The 20,607-nt window shown below is 36.3% G+C and overlaps 1 protein-coding gene across 1 annotated transcript in view; it reads left to right on the forward strand.

Moving 5' to 3' along the window:
• LOC119155593 (hornerin-like) overlaps positions 1–20,402 on the forward strand; it is a 54,627-nt gene extending 34,225 nt beyond the window's left edge. The window contains exons 50-72 of the mRNA XM_037404422.1: positions 479–517; positions 2,089–2,127; positions 2,823–2,861; positions 3,141–3,179; positions 3,600–3,632; positions 3,908–3,946; positions 4,731–4,760; positions 6,203–6,244; positions 8,032–8,070; positions 8,783–8,821; positions 9,098–9,136; positions 9,514–9,552; positions 9,902–9,940; positions 10,260–10,298; positions 11,589–11,627; positions 11,967–12,002; positions 12,766–12,795; positions 13,871–13,906; positions 15,583–15,621; positions 16,061–16,096; positions 17,866–17,904; positions 18,670–18,696; positions 19,099–20,402. Coding sequence (XP_037260319.1) covers positions 479–517; positions 2,089–2,127; positions 2,823–2,861; positions 3,141–3,179; positions 3,600–3,632; positions 3,908–3,946; positions 4,731–4,760; positions 6,203–6,244; positions 8,032–8,070; positions 8,783–8,821; positions 9,098–9,136; positions 9,514–9,552; positions 9,902–9,940; positions 10,260–10,298; positions 11,589–11,627; positions 11,967–12,002; positions 12,766–12,795; positions 13,871–13,906; positions 15,583–15,621; positions 16,061–16,096; positions 17,866–17,904; positions 18,670–18,696; positions 19,099–19,197 — 915 coding nt within the window. The 3' untranslated portion in view covers positions 19,198–20,402. The remainder of the gene's footprint in view (positions 1–478; positions 518–2,088; positions 2,128–2,822; positions 2,862–3,140; positions 3,180–3,599; positions 3,633–3,907; positions 3,947–4,730; positions 4,761–6,202; positions 6,245–8,031; positions 8,071–8,782; positions 8,822–9,097; positions 9,137–9,513; positions 9,553–9,901; positions 9,941–10,259; positions 10,299–11,588; positions 11,628–11,966; positions 12,003–12,765; positions 12,796–13,870; positions 13,907–15,582; positions 15,622–16,060; positions 16,097–17,865; positions 17,905–18,669; positions 18,697–19,098) is intronic.
• The last annotated feature ends 205 nt before the right edge of the window (positions 20,403–20,607 follow it).

Genomic DNA, 20,607 nt, shown 5'->3' on the forward strand with positions numbered 1-20,607 from the left:
TGAATCTCATTGTGGGAATTATTCCGTAAGGACCATCTTATGTTTTGTTTAGCAATACATTTTAACCAACCAAAGTCATACATAATTATTTATTAAAAATGATAAGACATATAATCCAGATTGCTTTTTCATAGAAAATTGTGTTCCATTGTTACTTCTAGTGCAGGATCTAGAAAGAAAGCATAGATAATGGAATTTTTTTTAATGTAAAGAACAGTTAATTTTGCAAATCAACTTTAGCTAAAATTTTTCCTTATAAAAATGCGTATTTACAAGGAGGATTTTTTTTTTTTAACCTCTTCTGCTGAAGCAACAGGTAAAGTTATGTATTTTTTCTTTTCTTGCATGTTCCCTGGTTTAGGTAAATTTGGAGATTCTAGGTGGCTGGTTATTTTTATGCTTCTATTTTACATGATCTTATTTGTGGAGAATATGAGTCTTTTTATATAGAAAGAAACATTTTTTCGTTATTTTACAGGATTCACCTTCTATGGGAAGCAGTGAAACTAATGACAGTGTAAGCATTTCTTCTCAAGTATACCAATATCAGAATTTACTACCTTTTAAATTACCTGCTTGCTTATATGGACCTTTACTTTATCTCACCATCTCATCTTCAAGAGCTCCTTCACAGTACATTCTAACCAACTGTGTTTAGTAATTTTCTGTAATAAATTATTTGAATTTTTTTTTCATAGTTAAAGGAAAATGCAGACATAGATTATGCCATATTATTTTGCTATGTTATGATAAGGACTTGGTAAATTAATGTTGCAGTTAAAACTGTTCTGGCTTGTAACAATCATACAATTTTGAGCTGGTTATTAGAAGTAACATTTACAAAGGAAACTTTTCCTTTATTTTACAATTTCCATTGAAACTCAGTGTTAGTGTATGCTCATAGTATACAAAACAACCAGATACTTACTTCCTGCATTTGGTTACTTTTTCACTGAGTTAATTTAATACAATAACACTAATGTAACTACAAGAACAGTACTATCATCTGTAACAGCGGATCAGCCATTCTTGTTCTTAATGGCTATTTTTTGTGATTTATTTCCTTAAGACTATATTACATGTATGTTTACTATTCTGAACTTTCATAGCAATTCCCATAAATTAAGACTTTCAAACTCAATTGCTCTTAAAATACAGGTTTATTTTAAAAATCAACTTTTCCTTGCATTTGTTTGAGAAAACACATCATATTTGACCCTTAATTATCTCATTTTATTAATTTTCTACAATATAACTTCCTTTATCAATACTGCACAGACTAGTTGCCTCATCTTCCATCTGCAAATCACACTACACTTTGTGTTTTTCCAATGCCAGACATATAAGATTCAAGTTCCTTCATCTGTATATTGCATAGGGATGGTCAGTTTTCACAGTGTGGTGAGAACTGCTTGCCTTTCTATTTAGGAACATGCTTTTTCTCCTGAGTAAGTTATATTTTCTATTAATTCTGGTGAAGCTGTTTATAAAAATTTCCAAGTTTAATGTCTCATTTTCTCAGAGTCTTGAGTGACTGATTGTATTTAACTGGGTTTCTAGTAAGTCTGTTTATCAGTGTCCTGGTTAGCAGGGAATTGTTCTCCACAAATTCTTATAAATTCAGCTGTGCACTCCAACCACATACATAGTGTGGCATTAGTTTCCATGCAGCTTCTGTATCAAAATCTTCCTGTGGATATTCAGCAAAGCTAAAATATGACACTACAGAGGCCCTCTGAAAGAAGCTAAGGTATAACAATACTGGCATGTACCACTGTGGTCTTCCAGTATACCAAGACAGATTTCAAAGTGCTGATGTTTTCCCCCGTAGCATTTTAAGAGGAAATAACATAGACTGAGATGTGATCTTATTCCTTTATTATGGTGTATCTATCAGGATTAATCTTTCCAAATAAAGAAATGCCGTTGTGCAGAAATGAGCAGAGAAAGAACTTGAATGAATGCTGCTTACCCTACAGCCTACACCTTTAACCTTCCCAACAACAGTAGTTTCCTTTGCCTTCTACACTTGCTTAGAAAGACATAGAAATAATTGCCATGCAATAACTAGATTCTAATAATTTTTAGGATTCCACCTCACCATCTGGCAGCCAGCAGAGTGAACGGGTAAGCACTCCTTCCTTACGTGTTGCCAGTGTCTGCCCCACTGCTAGCCACTGAAATTAACATTTTCTGGGGAAGCTGGTGTGGCAGCTTCCAGTGTGGGATAGAAAGTCCTCAAGTGCAGAGGGAATGAAGATACAGCTAAGGTGTTAAAGTACTGCTAGAGATCCCAGCTGATGCTGAAGTGTGCTCTTGAATCTCAAACTCACATTACAAATATGGTACCAAAATTTACTTGTTCAGGTTCCTGTAGTTTTTTGCTCATTACCTGACTGCAAAAAGCTTCGATACCATGATTTGTCCAGTATTTATTCTAAGTTAAACCCTTTGCTTTGTTCTGCTATAAGACTTATTTATGAAGGCTTCCATTTTCCTGTCATTTTTACATGGCACCCATTTTATTTACTCTAATGAGAAATATGACACACACTGACTGAGAAATTATTTTGTTAAAGATATAAGAACTCTTTAATTGCTGTATCTAAAAGAATATCTTTGACCAAAAGAGCGATCATCAACAGGCATAAAGGGGCATATGCTGTTTTGTAAAGAAAAACTTTTTTTGTTGTTGTTTTTGAAAATCCATGAGAGAAAATTAAGGTAGAGAAGCAAGGGAGTTATCAGATTCCATCCTGATTGTTCCATATTACAAAAGAAAGGTTTTGGTTTTTTCATGTAATTTCAATACATTTTTCCAGGATTTTTATTCCCCAGGAGGCAGCCAATCAGGTGGACATGTAAGCATATCTATTTTATTCATTATTTGCAGTTCCCTTCCAAAATGGCTGTTCTATTTAAAAATTATCCTGATGAGTAAATTATACCCAACTGTTTATCTCCTAGTATTTCTCATGAGATCTGGCATCATGTCTTTTGAAACCAAACAGCAAACTGTTTTAAAAAAAAAACAACATTTTTTTTTTAATTAAAAAAACATATGTATGACTATTCAAAAACATGGTCTTGCTTTCCAGAAGCCATTTTAAACAAAAATAAATTGGGTCTACTTTTTGCAGGGATCATCTTCTCAAGGTGGTGGCTACTCCAGTGGACAGGTAAATACTGACTCCTTTTATTTTTGACCTGAAGTATCTGTTACACAAAAGCTTGAGTCCTCATATAGTTTTGCAGCAATTTTTTATCTGGTAGCAAGATTTGTTTGGTACTCAAACTTCTTTTCCTTATATATCTCTATGTAAAAGACCAAGGGTAAGCAGAGTAGTCAAAATTACAATTAATGTATTAACTGATGTTCTAACACCAGAAAACAAATAAAAGTAATGATTTTTTAATTAATTTAAAAATATATTTTAATATGTACATTCATGTATTTTATGTTTATATATTATGTATTAGTTGTATATAGTCTATATAATATGTAATATAATCAATATGTGAATTTTATATACATAGTTATGTTTACAAATATTTATATTTTTAAATAGTAGAAATTAAGCTATTTTTATTTTTTTCAGGCCTCATCCGGAAGCAGCCAGTATGGTGGGCAGGTGGGAAATTTTTCTTCAGTGCTGGGTTTTTGGATGTGGGGTGGGTTTTTTCGGTGTACATATTTCAAGAAAATATTATTTACTAGATTAGTAATACCTAAGTTTCCAAACTACTGTGAGGGGTTTTTTAATCCTCCTTAATCCTTTTACAGAAAAAAAAATTGGGTTCTTAACCAGATAGGTTGTCTTTTACTCTCTGAACTGTGTTTGAAAAGTTCTATTGTAATAAAATGTGCATATCAAACTTAAAGAATTTTTTTTTATATAATTTACAGGGTTCAACTTCTTCAGGAGGCAGCCAGTATGGTGGACAGGTATTTTCTTTCTCCACATCACTCAGCTGTGCTTGTGTCAGATGCTCACAATTTACTTTGTGTATCTTTCCTTCACAAGAACTGTTTTTCTTCACCACTGTCCTTTTTGCTCAAAGCCTCAGCAACATGTTACTTTCTTTTCCCACATCATTCAAGACACCCCACGGGCCAGAGCAGCCAGTAGCACCTGCCTGAATGGCAGTTGTAGTTGAGTTTCTGTACCTCCTTTGGTGCTAAACATTTTTCTTTGTACACATTTCACACAGACTGCATGTGAAAAGTGAGATCCTGAACGCTGAGGCCCTGACCACCTCTCAGTTAGTTTTATCAGAGTAGAAATCACCTAGTAGGCCTCCACTGGAAGTTATCTTTACTGTCCTCTGTAACATCTGAGGCATGAAATTGTACTGCATGTATTCTAGGTGCTCTGGCCAATTTAGGGAAAATACAAAATAAAATACATTGCTTTCTGCAGTACTACTCAGACTTTTTTACTTGTCATTTTGCTGAGTATGGCTTTTAAGGTAATAATTGTAGATAACAAATGTGAAGATGACAAAATCAGAAGTTTTTTTCCCTATCAGAACAATAAGTGCAGGAATAGTTGCATAGGATGAAAAGAACAAAAAATACACTAATTTCTAGAAGTTAGGCACTTGGGCAGTTATGACTGTGGGTGTGATTTGCATACACAGGATGGTAGAAGAAGTAATTTGAATTATAACTGGAGTCCCTTTCAGTCCTGTGCTCTTGAGATCATAAATATTTTCTGCATATTTTACAGGGTGGATGTGATTGTTCTGGGGGAAGTTCTGTAAGTGTTACGTATTCGTTACATGTTTTCTTTTACTGGATTATTTAACTGGAAAATCATCTGTGGTCCTATTTATTTCTAACTCATTTGAATGAACTGTTAATTTCATATTCATTGTTCCTTTGGTGACATACATATTACTGATATGGTATGAGTTACTTCTCATTATGCCTAGATGAAGAATTCAGAATTATGGAATCATATAATCAGTTAGGTTGGAAAAGACCTGTAAGATCATCAAGTCCAACCACAAACCTGATAAATACTGCAAAGTCCACCACTAAACCATGTCCCTAAGTGCCACATCTACAAAACTTTTAAATACCTCCAGGGATTCTGAGTCAACCCCTTCCCTGGGCAGCCTGTTCCAATGCTTGACCACCCTTTCAGTGAAGAAACTTTTCCTAATATCCAGTCTAAACCTCCCTGGTGCAACTGGAGGCCATTTCCTCTTGTCCTATCACTTCTTGCTTAGGAGAAGAAACCGACCCTCACCTGCCTACAACCTCTTTTCAGGCAGTTGTAGAGAGCAATAACATCCCCCTGAGTCTTTTTTTCTCCAGGCTAAACAACTGCAGTTCCCTCAGCTGCTCCTCATAAGACTTGTGCTCCAGACCCTCCACCGGCCTTTTTGCCCTTCTCTGGACACGCTCCAGCAGCCCAATGTCTGTCTGGCAGTCAGGGCCCCAAAACTGAACCCAGTGTTCAAGGTGCAGCCTCACCAGTGCAGGGTACAGGGGGATGATCACTGCCCTTGTCCTGCCGGACACACTATTTCTGATACAAGCCAGGAACCTCCAAATTTGGCAGCAAGCTGTATTCTCTGAGCACTGACTTTCAGTTACCTTACAGTATTTACAGAGGCGAGTCTTCTCAAAAAAAAAAAAAAAATTGCATTAAATAGCAGAATTAATTGACAAAAGATCGATCATGAAGGGAAGCTAAAGTAATACTAAGTCTACAAAACTGCCAACCGTAAAAAGTTGTCTCAGAAATCAGCTTTTACCAAATTTAAAAACAAAACAAAACAAAAAAAAATCAAAACTGAGACATTTCTCATTTGTGCTTTTAAGTCCACATGAAATTATTTAAAGACTGTGAGATACTGTAACACATGCTTTCCAAAGCAAATCATATGTGGTCAGTCAACATGCAGTATGCAAGAGACATTCCTGCACCTTGGTTGGTGTTCTTATTTTGGAGGCAGTGAGTCATGAGCAGATACAAAATGATACATTGTGATTTGCAGTCTTCCAGGATGAAAAAGACTATTCGCGATCTTGGCAACTTAAGAAGTGAAGCGTAAATGTAATGTAATTTCAGACTGTGATATTCTTCCTTTAAAATACCATAGAACAGGCATTCTGAGGTTTTGTTTAATTTTTAGTTTATGATCAAAAGCAAAGGCTAATTTTTTTATCCCCCCCCCCCCCCCCTTACAGGGTGGATCCCCTACCTTAGTCAGAAGTGATTCCTCTGCAAATGTAAGCAATGTTCCATCAGCTCTTAAGTGTGCCCTGTGTTTGTTTTGTCATTATAATGGCTAGACAGGTTAAAAAAGTCAGTACCTAACAGAAGTCATACGCTTGTGAAAACAACCTACCTTAGTCACAATTAAAAATACACAGAGGATCTTAATGTAGCACTCACAGTTTGAAATAGTATTCATTCAAAGAGAAGTCTTTGAATGGAAAATGTTGTTTAGCATGAACGCAGGTACATAATGATATACATATTTACCTCAGGAGTCAGCTCCATTGGCTTCCTTGGAAATATGTCAAAATATCCCCTAAGGACATGTATTGATGTGTTTGTATTCCCCCTAGATTATTTACTGCAAGAAAGGTTAGTATTCGTAGATCGCTAATTTAATGATGCTAGCCCTCTCATGGATAAGAACTCTTTTGTAGGAGAGACCTGTTTACAGCTGTCATCTGTTAGAAAGTCATACATGTTACTGGATCTCTGCATGTGCTGCGCTACAGGGAGAAAAGACATTTGGGTCTTTTTGTATCTAGCACAGAACTCTGTGGCATCATTACCAGGCTGCTAACTGATGCTAAGCTGGGTTGGACACAGCTACATAAATGTACCATACAAAAATTAATATTAGAGGGTAAATAGGACTGGTCTTCTGGGAAGGAGGAATGTCTATGTGTTCCACATCCTTCATATTATTGATGTCGAGGTTTATTTCCTTTGAAACTTGCAGTTGGAGCTGCGTTTTCTTGCTTTTTAGTGGCAACCCTCTTTAGAAAGCAGTTTGGAAACCAGGGACTGTGTATAAAGATTGAGGGAACATAGTGCCTGTGTCTGCATCAACAAGTACTGTGAAGTGCTAGGACTGTTTCACTCCACAGAGTGAAACAAACAGTGCTGATGAACTGATGGCCACGCTACACACATTTCAGGAAGGGTTTGCTCTGGTCTGGTCCCATGGACCAAAAGTTTGTTTGCTGCCTGAGTGCATTAAGTGTGCCCCTGGAGAGCATTCTACAGTTTAGTTTGACCTGAAAGGCATCCAATTAATTCACCTGAGACCATTCCAGGATGCAAAACAAACTACAATGAGCACGGACTGTCAAGTTTTGTCTCAAAGGCACACTCCTGATCTGTACTTTAATGCGTAGAGGCACACAGTACTTCAGCATGGGAGAATGGCTTTTGCATACTGAAGGTAGATCCTAGTTCTCCCCCAACTATATTTTGCAGACTATTTCAGAACATTGTCTTTGATGTCGTCTTTACAGGGCAGTTGAAAAGTCATTTTACACAGTGAAGGTTCCTTATGAAGAACACGTTTCTGATAGATGCTTAACATTATATACTAAACACAGAACTGTTTCATTTCTTTATGAACTTAGCAGATCTTGTGGAAGCTCAGAGTACTCAAAAGGTCTGTAGTACTCTGCAAGGATTAATATTAAAAGCTTTTCATGGGGGTATCACTCTTCATTGTGCTGATTTTTAAACCAAAAGAAACAAGCTGCCTATCCTTCAGTCAGATCCTTTGAGGACAAATAACTGGTATTTCCATTCTGAAAGGGCTCTGGAGGTAGCCATTCTGGTGGACAGGTACACGCTAAATTTTAGATGTATTAACAAAGTACAGAAGGCTAGATTTTACATTTTGAATGGATTTTAAACCCAAGCAAAAATGTATGAAATAGAAATTTATACACTGCTGTCCTTCAAGAAGTTTTGCTTTAAAATAGTTCTGTTAGAGAAATATAATGTTTTTGTTTTGTTTGTTTGTTTTTTTTTTCCCCAGGGCTCATCATCTTCTGGAGGCAGCCAGTACAATAGCCAAGTAAGCACTCATTCTGAAAGGAGAGCCAGCTTGCCCCTTCTGAAAATGATGGTTATTCACAAACTCAGTTAAATTCAGTTTTTGTATGGGATCTATGCTTAAAGAGTAAAAACTCAGTAAATGAACATGCAGTGGCTTTTTTTAGCAAATAGTGCCCTTGGTTTTGTGAAACTTGCATAGTGAAACTCACACAAAAAATAGGTGTGGAGAAAGAATGAATCAAAATGCAGCAATTTTGATTCCTAGTCGACCTAATTCTATTAAGAAGTAAAACAAATACAATCTCCCATCTTTAAAGAAACCTCTTGTTGTGTGAGGTTTCAGTTAACTTGCTTAGTTAGGTTTTGAGAATCCTGTTAGGTAGCCGATCTTTTACTGCTAGCTCTGGCTCAGGATTTAGTTTTCCAGTTAAAGAATTGCCATTCTCCAGAAATGAGCAGAGGAAATACTTGAAAGAATGCTGCTTTAACCTTCCCAAAATGTCACACAAAAAAAGTAGTAGGATTTTTTTGCCTTCCGCCCTTCCTTAGGAACACCGTTATTACCCCAAGTTACCTTGTAAGGCTGAACTCTGATTACTAAAGCATACTGAGTCCTGCTCTCCTGCCTTCGCTCTTTCCTTGCTCTTGTGCTCCTATTGTCCTGGGAGAGTCATGTTTTGATTTAAGGAAGTTCTACAGCAGGTCATTCACTTATTTGGTATTCTTTACAGGATTCATATTCCTCTGGAGCTAGCCAGTATGGTGGACAAGTAAGCTCTCATTTTTAATATTTTATATGAGATATTTTACCATTATATGACTCATCACTAAGGGCTTATTCAGTTAGATATCTCAATTTAATATTTCGATAAACTTTGCAGTGATCTGTTCTCTGTAGTAATATTGTGAATTCAAGGGGAAAAAAAGTAAGAGTTTATTCTGGGAAAATTGCAAACAAACAGTCATATAACAAAATACAGATATCTTTGCCACTTGTCTCCATGAATTTGAAAATCAGTTATTTCTGAGTATCTGTATTTTTCCAGGGGCCATCATCTTATGGAGGCAGCCGCTATGGTGGACAAGTAAGCATTAATATTTCCCACTTTTGTAGTTTTGACCTATGCAAACTTGTAGTTTATTCACTGTCTACCATGGCTTCATTTATCTTAGTCTAAAACCCTCTCAGTAAATCTTTCTCTGTAGCATTTCGGTGTTACTGTGATTAAACAAAACAAGTTCAGATGAAGACCATTATTTAAGACTAAGAAAAAACAGAATGTTAAATACATGGTTGTCTCAATTGCCTCCTGAAATTTGCAGTACTAGAGGTCATGTCTTTCTTAAATAAAATGGTAATTCATGAATCTGACCAAAAAATTTTAAAGCCTTACGAAATGATTCTATGATTCTATAAAATGGGTGTAAAGAAGTTTGAGTTTCCTTTTTTGTTGATATTCAGGGTTCACCTTCCTCAGGAGGCAGCCAGCATGGTGGACAGGTGAGAATTCTTCCCTTGTAGTGTTTACTGCTTTATCCAAGAGACTTGGTAGTTCTCTGTGTAAGAGAACATTTTAAGGACATAATTTTTTTTTTCATGTTTTATTTAATTTGTTGCTAGATATATAGTAGTTATAAATGTATGTGATAAAAAGCCACAGGAGAGTTTTTAGGAAATGTAATTTCTGATGCATCACTGTAAATGCAGATGAGTCTCACTCCTTTTTGCACAGTCTGGTTCAGTCCACTTGTGGTTTTGCACTGAAAGTAATAAGAAATCTTCATATAGAGCATGATTTAAAGGAGTGCTATGACATGGATATAGATATAACTTAATTATTTTTGTTCAGGGTTCACCTTCTTCAGGAGGCAGCCAGTATGGAGGACAGGTGAGCATCTCTTCCTATGTAGTCCTTACCCTAACACCCAGCTTCTACATCAAAACTTGGTACTTTTCTATTGACTAAATGGTAATAGATGATCAGCTATCCAAGGACAGGTGATCTGAAATAATACAAGAACTATGAGGGGCCAGTACTTCTGTTGTATCACAGTAAATGCAGTTCTGGCCTTGTTCTACCCTCCAACCTGCTCGCCTCATACTGGATCCATTTGTCTTCTGCTGCTGTCACGGTTTCTTAGCTCTAACAGTAAGGAGTGGCTAGAACCAGTCATGGATATGGAGATAACTTAATTCTTTTTGTTCAGGGTTCACCTTTTTCAGGAGGCAGCCAGTATGGAGGACAGGTGAGAATTTTTTCCTGTGGAGTCTTTACCGTAACACCCAGCTTCTACATCAAAGCTTCGTACTTTTCTATTGACTAAAAAAAAGAAAATTTTTAGTAAGCTGTGTTAATATGGTAATAGTTGATCAGCTATCTAAGGATAGATGATCTGGAATAATACAAAAACTATGAGGGGCCAGTGCTTCTGTTGTATCACAGTAAATGCAGTTTTGGCTGCTTTCTACCCTCTGACCTGCCCTCCTCATTCTGGACCCATTTGTCTTCTGCTGCTGTCACGGTTTCTTAGATCTGACAGTAGGGAGTGGTTGGAGACAGACTGCATTCCTCCTGTACCTCAACCTATGGAATATCTCACTTCCTTCAGCAAATGCAATATCAGAGAAGCAGTAAGTGTCAGGAAGGGAACAGGGGAGAAGGTCAGTAGCTGTTAAGAGGTGTTCCATGCCCTTGTGAAATGAAAGATGATGGACAGAGTTCCTAGTGCTGCCTAGTGGTATAACCTTTAATATAGAGTGATATCCCCAACAAAACTCATCCTTGGCCTTTGAAAACATTTATTGTCAGATTTACTGGAGAGGGAATTAGAGGTAGAAGACATTTGCAGTTCAAATACAGCCTCCTAAAATTAGGTATATAATCATGATCAGTATTATGGAGGATTTTGTATGTTACAGGCCATTAGTAATTTGCATAGAACACAAAGAAATAAATTGAGTGTTTATCTTTCTTAATCTTTCTCTGTTGTAAAATGAAAGAAAACAGTCTTTCAAAAACCCTTAAAGAAGCTTTTTGATTGAGAAATAATTGGCACTTTTGCTTCAGGGTCCATCTTTCTCAGGTAGCAGCCATTATGGAGGACAGGTGAGAATTTTTTTTTTTCTATATATGGGTTGTTTTTTCCATTGTTCACCTTTTCTCTTTTTCTTTTTTTTGAAAACCAGAATATTTTATGAAGGAGTGGCTTACACCAAAACAGTGTTTAGGCAGAATATATGACCTTCTGCTGTGTCAGCCCACATAGGAAAGTAAAACATAGGAGGCTCCCTGAGCACACAATCCAGTGCAGCAGCAGAACTCACACCTGCCTAAAGTTGACTTTGATTTAAACTTTACTGTTCTGTGTAAACAGTAGACTTTGTAAAGGCCAATAAATTTTAGTATAGTTATGAAGGAAGTGTTTGCATTCCTGTAACACTTAAATCCATGGAAGACAAATAAAAGTGTGTTTTTCTGTGACAGGTCATAAGTTAAAGAATATGCAACAAATACAAATGCTTTCTCCTTCCTTTAGGGTGTAGGTTCTTCAGGAAGCAGCCAGTATGGTGGACAGGTAAAACATCTACTTTCATAGTACTTGCACTTTTGTACACAGTTCATTAGGAAATCTGACTCATATTTTTTTAAAAAAAAAAAAAAAAGAACATTCTAAGAATAGTTTTAAACCAAAGTGAGTGGGGATTGCAAAGTATGGGTCTGTCTGCTATGTCAGATCATGATATGACCAAATGATACAGGGGGCTATGTAACTGCATGGAAATGCTTCCTTAAATAGGCTGTGGTTCTAAGAAACCCCTTTTTGTTATGTTTAAAAAGAAGACTAAGGACCACAGAGAATAAACAAGAAAGTGACTCAGTAACACAGAAATAATACATTACTAATTTTTTCCAGGGCTTTTCTTCAGGAGGCAGCCAGTATGGTGGACAGGTATGCTTTTCTTTCTCCACATCACTCAGCTGTGCTTGTGTCAGATGCTCACAATTTACTTTGTGTATCTTTCCTTCACAAGAACTGTTTTTCTTCACCACTGTCCTTTTTGCTCAAAGCCTCAGCAACATGTTACTTTCTTTTCCCACATCATTCAAGACACCCCACGGGCCAGAGCAGCCAGTAGCACCTGCCTGAATGGCAGTTGTAGTTGAGTTTCTGTACCTCCTTTGGTGCTAAACATTTTTCTTTGTACACATTTCACACAGACTGCATGTGAAAAGTGAGATCCTGAATGCTGAGGCCCTGACCACCTCTCAGTTAGTTTTATCAGAGTAGAAATCACCTAGTAGGCCTCCACTGGAAGTTATCTTTACTGTCCTCTGTAACATCTGAGGCATGAAATTGTACTGCATGTATTCTAGGTGCTCTGGCCTCTTTAGGGTGAAAAAAAACAAATGCAGAATATTTTCTGTAGTACAACTTGGAATTTTTTACTCGTCCTTTTGGTGAGTAAGGTTTTTACTGCAAGTTTTAAATGAGAAACTAGACTATATTTAAAAATTTGATTAGTAAGCACACAACTATCCTGAAAGGCCAATGGAGAGAAAGCAACTCATTTTTAGATGGAACTTGGTGAATCTATGAGCAGGATTTTATAGTCCATTTTCTTGCAGCAACAGAATGTGAGTTTCATTTACTAATTCAGAGGCCTCATCCAGTCATAGGCTTAGAAAAATAAATGTGGTTGTGTTTTATACAGGGTGGATGTGTGTGCCCTGGTGGAAGTTCAGTAAGTGTTCTTTGTCTTTGTATATTTTTCATAGTATGCATGAATACTGGAAAATTCCCAAGGAGCTACATTTCTTGAAATAATTCTGTCTCTGAATTTAAATGTATGATGAAAGTTTTTTTTACATTGTGCTAAAATGGGAAATTTTGAACCTGCTAAGGGCAAAAATATTAAGTGACTTACAACTGTAGTATTGCATTCAAAACTAGCTACCCAGATGCACTTCTATTTTCAAAGAAATACATGGGAAATAAATTGCATTTTCCTCACTCTGGATTAAGTAGTAATGTTCTCCCGTATCGGTATTAAAGGAGGACTAGTGTTAAATCCATAAAATATCCAGACATTCAAAACTGCTTCAAAGCATTTAATTTCTTTTGGTTTCTAAGAGAGGCCGTGGACTTTCTAAGAATCTGTTTCCCAAATATCTCATAGTATATCTGCTGGGTTACGGACGTGTGTGTGTAATAGTGCTTTTCTTATCATGGATATTAACAGCATGATTGAACTAGTGAAACTTAGATCTAAAATCTTGGGCCAAAATGCTTCCAAGTGGGACCACAGCAATGCATTTAAAAAGTTAAAGCTATTACTATTTTTCTAATTAGTATATTCCCTGTATTTTTGTAAATACTTTAAAACAAAAGCAAAAAATCCCACCCTTTTTCAGAAATTAAGCTAATTTGCTTTTGAGGGAGAGTTCAGTTATCTGTTGTATCAGTATATTCAAAATTGCTTAGATGACTACTTCTCTTTCTCGGATTATGAAATCAAGCAAACCCCACATGCCGTAAGTATACCACTCATGGCATATATGTCACTTCTGAGAATCAGAAGTGCTGAAAACAACATACAAGTTATCAGCTTTCTTCTCTTTGCAAACAATATAATCTGAAGGAATAAGGGTGCATTGAAACTAAATCCTTTACTTGTTTAATCAGCCAAATAGAAAAGTATACTAGTAATCAGTATAAATCACTTGATCACTACAATAGGTCAGTATGTTTTCTTTTTTTTCATGTGTGTTACATTGCATTCAATAAAGAGTAAACATTGCTATTTTTGTTGAATACAGGGCTCTTTTGGAGGAAACCGCTACCAAGGTGGACAGGTAGGCAATTTGTCTTTAACACTTACACGGATCAGTTCCTCAGGAATAAACATGGCTTAGTTGCCATGTTTGCCCAGAAGCCAGTAGATATTGAGTTCAGACCCTCCAGAGAGTGCATGTGGCTTTTATTGAATCACTCTGGATGTTTTGGGTATATCTTTCTATATACTGGAGCCAAGATTTTACTTTGTAGTTATAGAAGCATTCTTACCTCAAAAAAATACTGAAGAAGAACTCATGGGGTTCATCTTATTGTAGAAACCAGTAAAATGATGTGCAGATAAATAGCCATTTGCCACTGCATTAATAACTCTGTAAAGTTCTTCCAGTTAATCAGTGTCATGAGTATTGCTTAGATTAGATCCAGGGTTTTCTGATGCTAGATGGTATTTAAAATTTTTTTTAAAAAAAGTTTAATATTCCTTTTACAGGGTTCATTGTATTCTGGAAGTAGTCAGTATGGTGGACAGGCAAGCACCTTTTTTTTTTTTTCCTAAGCTCTTCTTCCTACTTGATATTTATTAAATGAAAAATACAATGCAGTACATATACTGCCAGTCGGGTTTTCAGTCATTTTACACTCAATAAATATCTGAAAATAGGAACCATTTCTCAGTAGCTGTAATGAAGTAGTATGAACAAACTTCAATTGACAGAAGCTGCATAGATCATGATTTCAGTTGTTTTACCCAAGAATGCCTCTTACCTCAAGTGGTAATTTTATTTAACCATTTATATGTTTCAGTTTCGCATTGCTATGATACCAGTTCAAAATCTATTTTCTGTGTTATTTTTCAATTACATTGAAATGATTTTTTTTCTTCTTTCTTTTTTTTTTTTTTGCATTTGTTTAGATTATATAATTGCAAATTTGGTACAAAACATACCAATAGATATTACTTTGAAAAGATAAATTCTGGTGTGTTACCCACAACAATACTAGTTTCCTTATCTTCAGCTGCAGTTTGAGCCTCTTACTGTGTGCAGCTGCTTATGTACCTTGTGTAGACTTTAGTAGTTTATCGCTGATTGAGAAACCTTAGTGTAGCCCAAACAGTTAACAGATTCAACGGATGGCTACCTAATAAGAAGGTGGAATATATTTTTCATTAGTATTACTCTGTTTCACTCTGCTATACTAAAAAAATAAGTGAACTTATTTTTACTCCATTGGCAAGCATTTAAGTTCAGTATCATTCTATTAAGACCATGTTTTGTAGCATGGAGAGGATTTTTAACAGCTGCAAAACAAGTTTTTCCCAAATTACTTATTTGAAATAATAAGGATGCTCTTACAATAATACACACGATGCTCTCTGAACATGTTTGACCTAGAAGAAAATCACAAATAATATAGATTATTTTTTTCTTTTGAACAGAGCCACATTTAAAGACACTTTATCTCCATATATTTGAGAGAATAGTCTTAGCAGGTGTTTTGTAACTGCCAAATTAACTACTTTCAACTGTTAAAGAACTTAGAAGAATTAAGTCAGAAGTCTTTCACTGTACCTTGTTAGATTAATACATTTTCCAGATTCCTACTGAAGACTCCTGCCAAAAGGTCCTTCCATGATGTCTCATTCTGCACGGAGAGGAAAAAAAAAACAAAACTGCTCTTATTCTGCCAATGATTAAGCACTTAAGTTTCCTGTGATTTTTTTTTTTTTTAATAGGGATCTTCGCCCTCAGGAAGCAGCCAGTATGGTGGGCAGGTGAGTATATTCTCGTCCCATCGCATCACTCCAAACTCTTTTCCTGTACTGTCTGGATAAGGTTAGTTACTTGATACTGAAAGATACATTCATTTGTCCATTTTACTGGACTTAAACAGTTGAGGCAATACTGGTTAAAGTTGTTTCAGCAAGCTGAATAGAAGAATTGGTTATGATGAATTACTGCTCTGTGTAAAATGTTCCTTTGAACATACTATAATTGTTATACTGTATTTCACAACACTGCTTACTTGATTCAGAATAACAAATTGCCATTGTTTTGGTGTGCAGTAGACAGCTCAAGTTTTAGGTACCTCAGTTACTTATTGTTCAAACAAAATCTGAGTAAGTTTGTCCTAAGTATTGCACAAATTGTCTCAGAACAGCGATAGAAGATTTTTTTCATTCAATTAATAGATGTTTGGTTGACTTCTTACAGGGCTCATATTCTGGAGGCAGACAACATGGTAAACCAGTAAGTAAAAAAACTTTTCAAGTTTACCATACTTTTTTCTTATAAACCTGTTATAAAATTATATCTACTTTAGTTATGGGTTAGACATTTCTCTGAGAATTACTTAAATATGCAAAGAGTGTCACACGATTTACTTACCTCAGATAATCTCAACAAATGCAAACACAATATTTATTTTCACACAGTTCCATAGTTTTGAGCCAGAATTTTACTCTGTTACCCTAACTGAACTTCTAGTCAATACCTGGATTAGTTCTGGTAATCACAGAATGAGATTACAGGATTTTTGATTTTTTATTTTTTGCAAGGGGTTTATGAACAGTTATTTCTGTTTAAATTCATAGTAATCATACCCTTTGTGCTCAGGGCTCATTTTTCATTGATTTTATATGCATTTGTCTAAAGTATTTCTGGCCTGCTTTGAAGAATATACTTTTTCTTTTTGAAGGAAATAATAGTTGACATTCTACTCTATGGATCTTTATCTTCTCCCATTTCAGACCACGTTTTTTACTATGTAATTTAGACCTTGCTTTTATTGTCATTCAATTGCAGGAGATATAAATAAGCACACAAAATGTTTTAGCTTATCTCTTACAGAAAAAAAGATGTATCCCCCGTTATTAAAAAGTGGATGCAAACGTTAGGTTTTCTTATACACGAATCATAAAGGTGAAACATTTTGTATACCATATTTGATGGCATTTCTTGAAGAGTCAATGCTTGTAAGATTTCCTTTGACAATGCCATTCACACAAGCAGAGCAACTTTGCTAGAAAACTAAGACTCTTGAAGAACATCTAATTTTTCAGAATCTTCTGCAAAGGATTCTAAACACTTACCTTTCACCCCCCCCACCCCCCCAAATCTAACTGTAGATTGATGCCAGGTGAATTAATGTTTAATTGAACCTTATTACTTCTTCCTTTCCATATATTGAACACATCATAACTACAAACCAGCTCTTTCTTCTTGAGAACTTTATATGAAATTCTCAGACTAATACATCATTCAAAAGAATACTTGTAGCAGAAAGATGTTAAATATTTGTATTTCAGATAAACTTTTCCCTGGGATTTTTGGATGACTGGACGTAAGATAGTATTCATTCTTCTGTGGTCCTTTATTCCAGACAGCAAGAATATACTGAACTACAAATAGGCTCAGAGTCAAAATGGGTATCTTTTTTCAGAGTTCATCTTCCTCAGGAGGCAGTCATCAGGGAAAGCCAGTAAGGATATTCTTTCAGTAATTCCACAACCAAGTTAGAAATGTGGATATTGTTTTTTAAAACAGGCAACAATAATGAGGGTGAAATTTAAAATCATGGTACGAAGGGAAATGTTTGAGAAAACTGACCAATAGAAACTGGAATATTTTGTTCAAATTTGAACCTCAGGATGAGGTAGCATTCGTCCCTCCCACGGCAGAGTTTTGAGTTACTTGCTCATAGGAACATGCCTGGATCATTCTATTAAGATATTTAAATATCAGGATAACTGTTTCAGTTTCAGACTTTGTAGTTCATTCAATGATATATTGCCTTGAAAATCCTCTGCAACTGTTTGTGGGATAAAGAGGACATAGGTGTGCTTACTTGAGACCATTCAATTAAAATAGAAAAAAAAGTGCGAGGAAAAAGGTATAATCAAGGTCAGTATCGAAACAACTACTATCTAGGGCATTTCCAAAACTGCTATGTGCTCTATGGAAACAATTCTCTAGGAGTCTTGCACAACAAAAATAAATGGTTTATAATTATTTTACAGGCCTCCTCTACCTCAGGAAGCACTTACTCTGGGAAACCGGTAAGAATAATTCATCACAGCATTTTCATCATCTTTTCTTAGTAAGCAAAGAACCTGGATGGTTGATAAAGCAATTTCAGGATTATTTGGTCAGAAGATAACATTCTGTTTTAGTTCCATTTGTATTGGAGAATATTAAAGAAACTGCCATGGAAAATATGGCTTCGGCCTGGAAAAGCTATTTCAATATCAGTGATATTTTAAATGTGAATCTTTCTTGCTTCACATTCCAGTTAGTGGGCTTGATATATTTTGTTGTCTTCTATTTTTAAATTCTGGTTCTCTGTGTGGATTTTACAGGCTCTTCTCAGTTAATCCTTCACACTTGTTTTTTGGGGGGGGGGTTGGGGTTTTTTTTTGGTTTTTTTAATAGGCTACATTGTTGAGTTTTTCACTAGCCGGTTACCTGGTTTTGCACTTTTTTGTTTTTCCTTTTTTCTTTTTCCTTTTTTTTTCCCCAGTACTCATCATTTTTTAACATCTTTTTTCAACTATAGGGATTGAAAACTCTGTATGGAATATGATAATGAAATGAGAGAAAAATAGACTTTTGCCCTTTTACCCATTTTAGCTGAACTTTTCAGATGTGAGGTGAGATAGAATGTGTAACTAAAACTATTTACCTATGCAAAGCTACTTTCCTCTTGAACAACTTAAAAGCGTGCTGTGGGTTAGGGTGTTAAAATTTTGTTGATCACAGGCAAAACTGTGTTCAAAACCATTGAGTGGGAACTCTTCTAGATTTATTTTTTTGTTTCTTTTCAGAATTCACCTTCAGGTGGCAGTCAAGTGGTAAGCACTTTTCCTCTGTAGTTTCTACTGGTTTCTTCCTATACATATAGTAGAAAACTGCAAGTATTGTTTATACTCTGGGGTATCTATCAGATTTCCTATGTCTGAATAAATGTTTGAGAATACATGTGCAGCATAATAAATGGGAAAAGTATCAACTAAAGTGAGGAAAAGTGGGATAGCATACTTTGATCCTGCCTGTTACTTGAAAACTGAACACCTGTTCATTTGCATGTACTATAGATGTAACGTGATTTTTTAATATCAGGAGTGTCTACATAATAGAAGGACCTAATAGGAGATTTGTCTGAAACTTTCAATGCTTTTATAATAGTAACAAATAGAGCTATTTTGAATCAGGTTTATCAAATTGCTCTTTTTTTTCTTCTTCTTTTTTTATAGAGCTCTGCTGGGAAACATTCCACTCCCCAGCTCCTGCTGTTTTTCAGTGTTTTGAGTGCCTTTGTTCTCTCTGCTGCTACATCAAAATGGTCTCTATGAACTTCTGAAGAGTTGCTTGGCATCCTAGACGTGGATTATATTCAGTAATATTAGATTAATTACTTGATGTAAGAAAAAAAAAAATACCCTTAAGTCAAATTGGCAGATGCTATTTGTCTGTTATGTTGTATGTCTAGCTAGTGTGTCATGCCTCTCATTAGTTTACCTTTGGTTTTAGTCATTAGTGTAGATTTCATTAGTGTTGTCAGTGTTTTAGGCATCATTTTAAGTGAGCATATTGTGCCCTATATATAAGATTTATTTTTATTTCCAATGGGGAATGAGATGAACACCTACCTGAAATTTGATTGACGCAACAAACAAATACTTAGAAAATATTTGGTAATTAACCTAGGTGGAGAAGGTCAAGCAATTGTTGTATATGCAAACTGAGCACCAGGCCTAGTCATCATTGCATAAAATAAGGCTAATGTGAGCATCTGATAAGCAGTCCTCCATGGGACAGAAAAAAGTTGCTAAATATAGCATCAGAATATTGGTTTTAGTCTATTGTAATCCAATGCAAGTTCAATATGGAGGTTGCAAAGCAAAAAATAAACAAAATAAAATACTCCATGTGAGTGAAATTTTTGGGGGTTAAATAAAGCTTACTCATTAGAGAGGCCAAACAGCTCAGAGCACAGAAATGCTCAGCTCTTCAAACTGATTGCAAATACCTAGAGATATGCAGAGAAGCGTATGAGGCAATGTACACCAGATGAGGCTGATAGCCTAAAAGCTGCTGAAAAACAATGCATTTTTCCTTGAGAAGGAATGGAAATGTAATTAAGTTCATAAAAGTGATAGTATCTTGGCTCCTTTTCTCAAGTATTTAGTCTGACCTGTGATACCCGATATATCTGCAAGCTTAGTTTCAAGAACGATGCTGACATCTGCAAGCAACGTACAGCAACTGCGGTCACAGAAAGACCACGACCCACTTCTGAGTTCAGGAGCGGTTCCACATCTTGCAGCAAACTCTTTTGAAGCTGCCAGAGCCGCCTTCTGCTTGTGCTGCGGCCTCTGCTGTGGCACCCTGGTCGCCGCGCTGTGCCCATGGCCCTGCCGCTCCTACAGCTCCCGCAGCAGCCCCAGCCGCGGGCTGTGCCCGCCTGGTGCTGCCGCATGCGGTCTCCTGAAGCGTACTTCTAATTAATGTCACATTGAACACGTGCCTACTATTAAAATTACGTTTATTAGTAGTATGCTTGCCTCCCGTGGTTTACAGTTGTACCTGAAGCGTGTTTCCACTGAAGTTCTGTTGCCACCTGCAGAGGCAGGGCTGCTGTGCCCCCAGCCCCCCCCCCAGCGGGCGGTACCGCGGCCGGGGGCGCTGCCCAGGCACGGGCAGCCGGCGCTTTAGCACAGGCACCAAGGTGCGGTGGGAGCTCTACATCTTAATCCGAACTC

This window comes from Falco rusticolus, chromosome 11 (assembly GCF_015220075.1).
Source record: "Falco rusticolus isolate bFalRus1 chromosome 11, bFalRus1.pri, whole genome shotgun sequence".
Classification (NCBI taxonomy): Eukaryota; Metazoa; Chordata; class Aves; order Falconiformes; family Falconidae; genus Falco; species Falco rusticolus.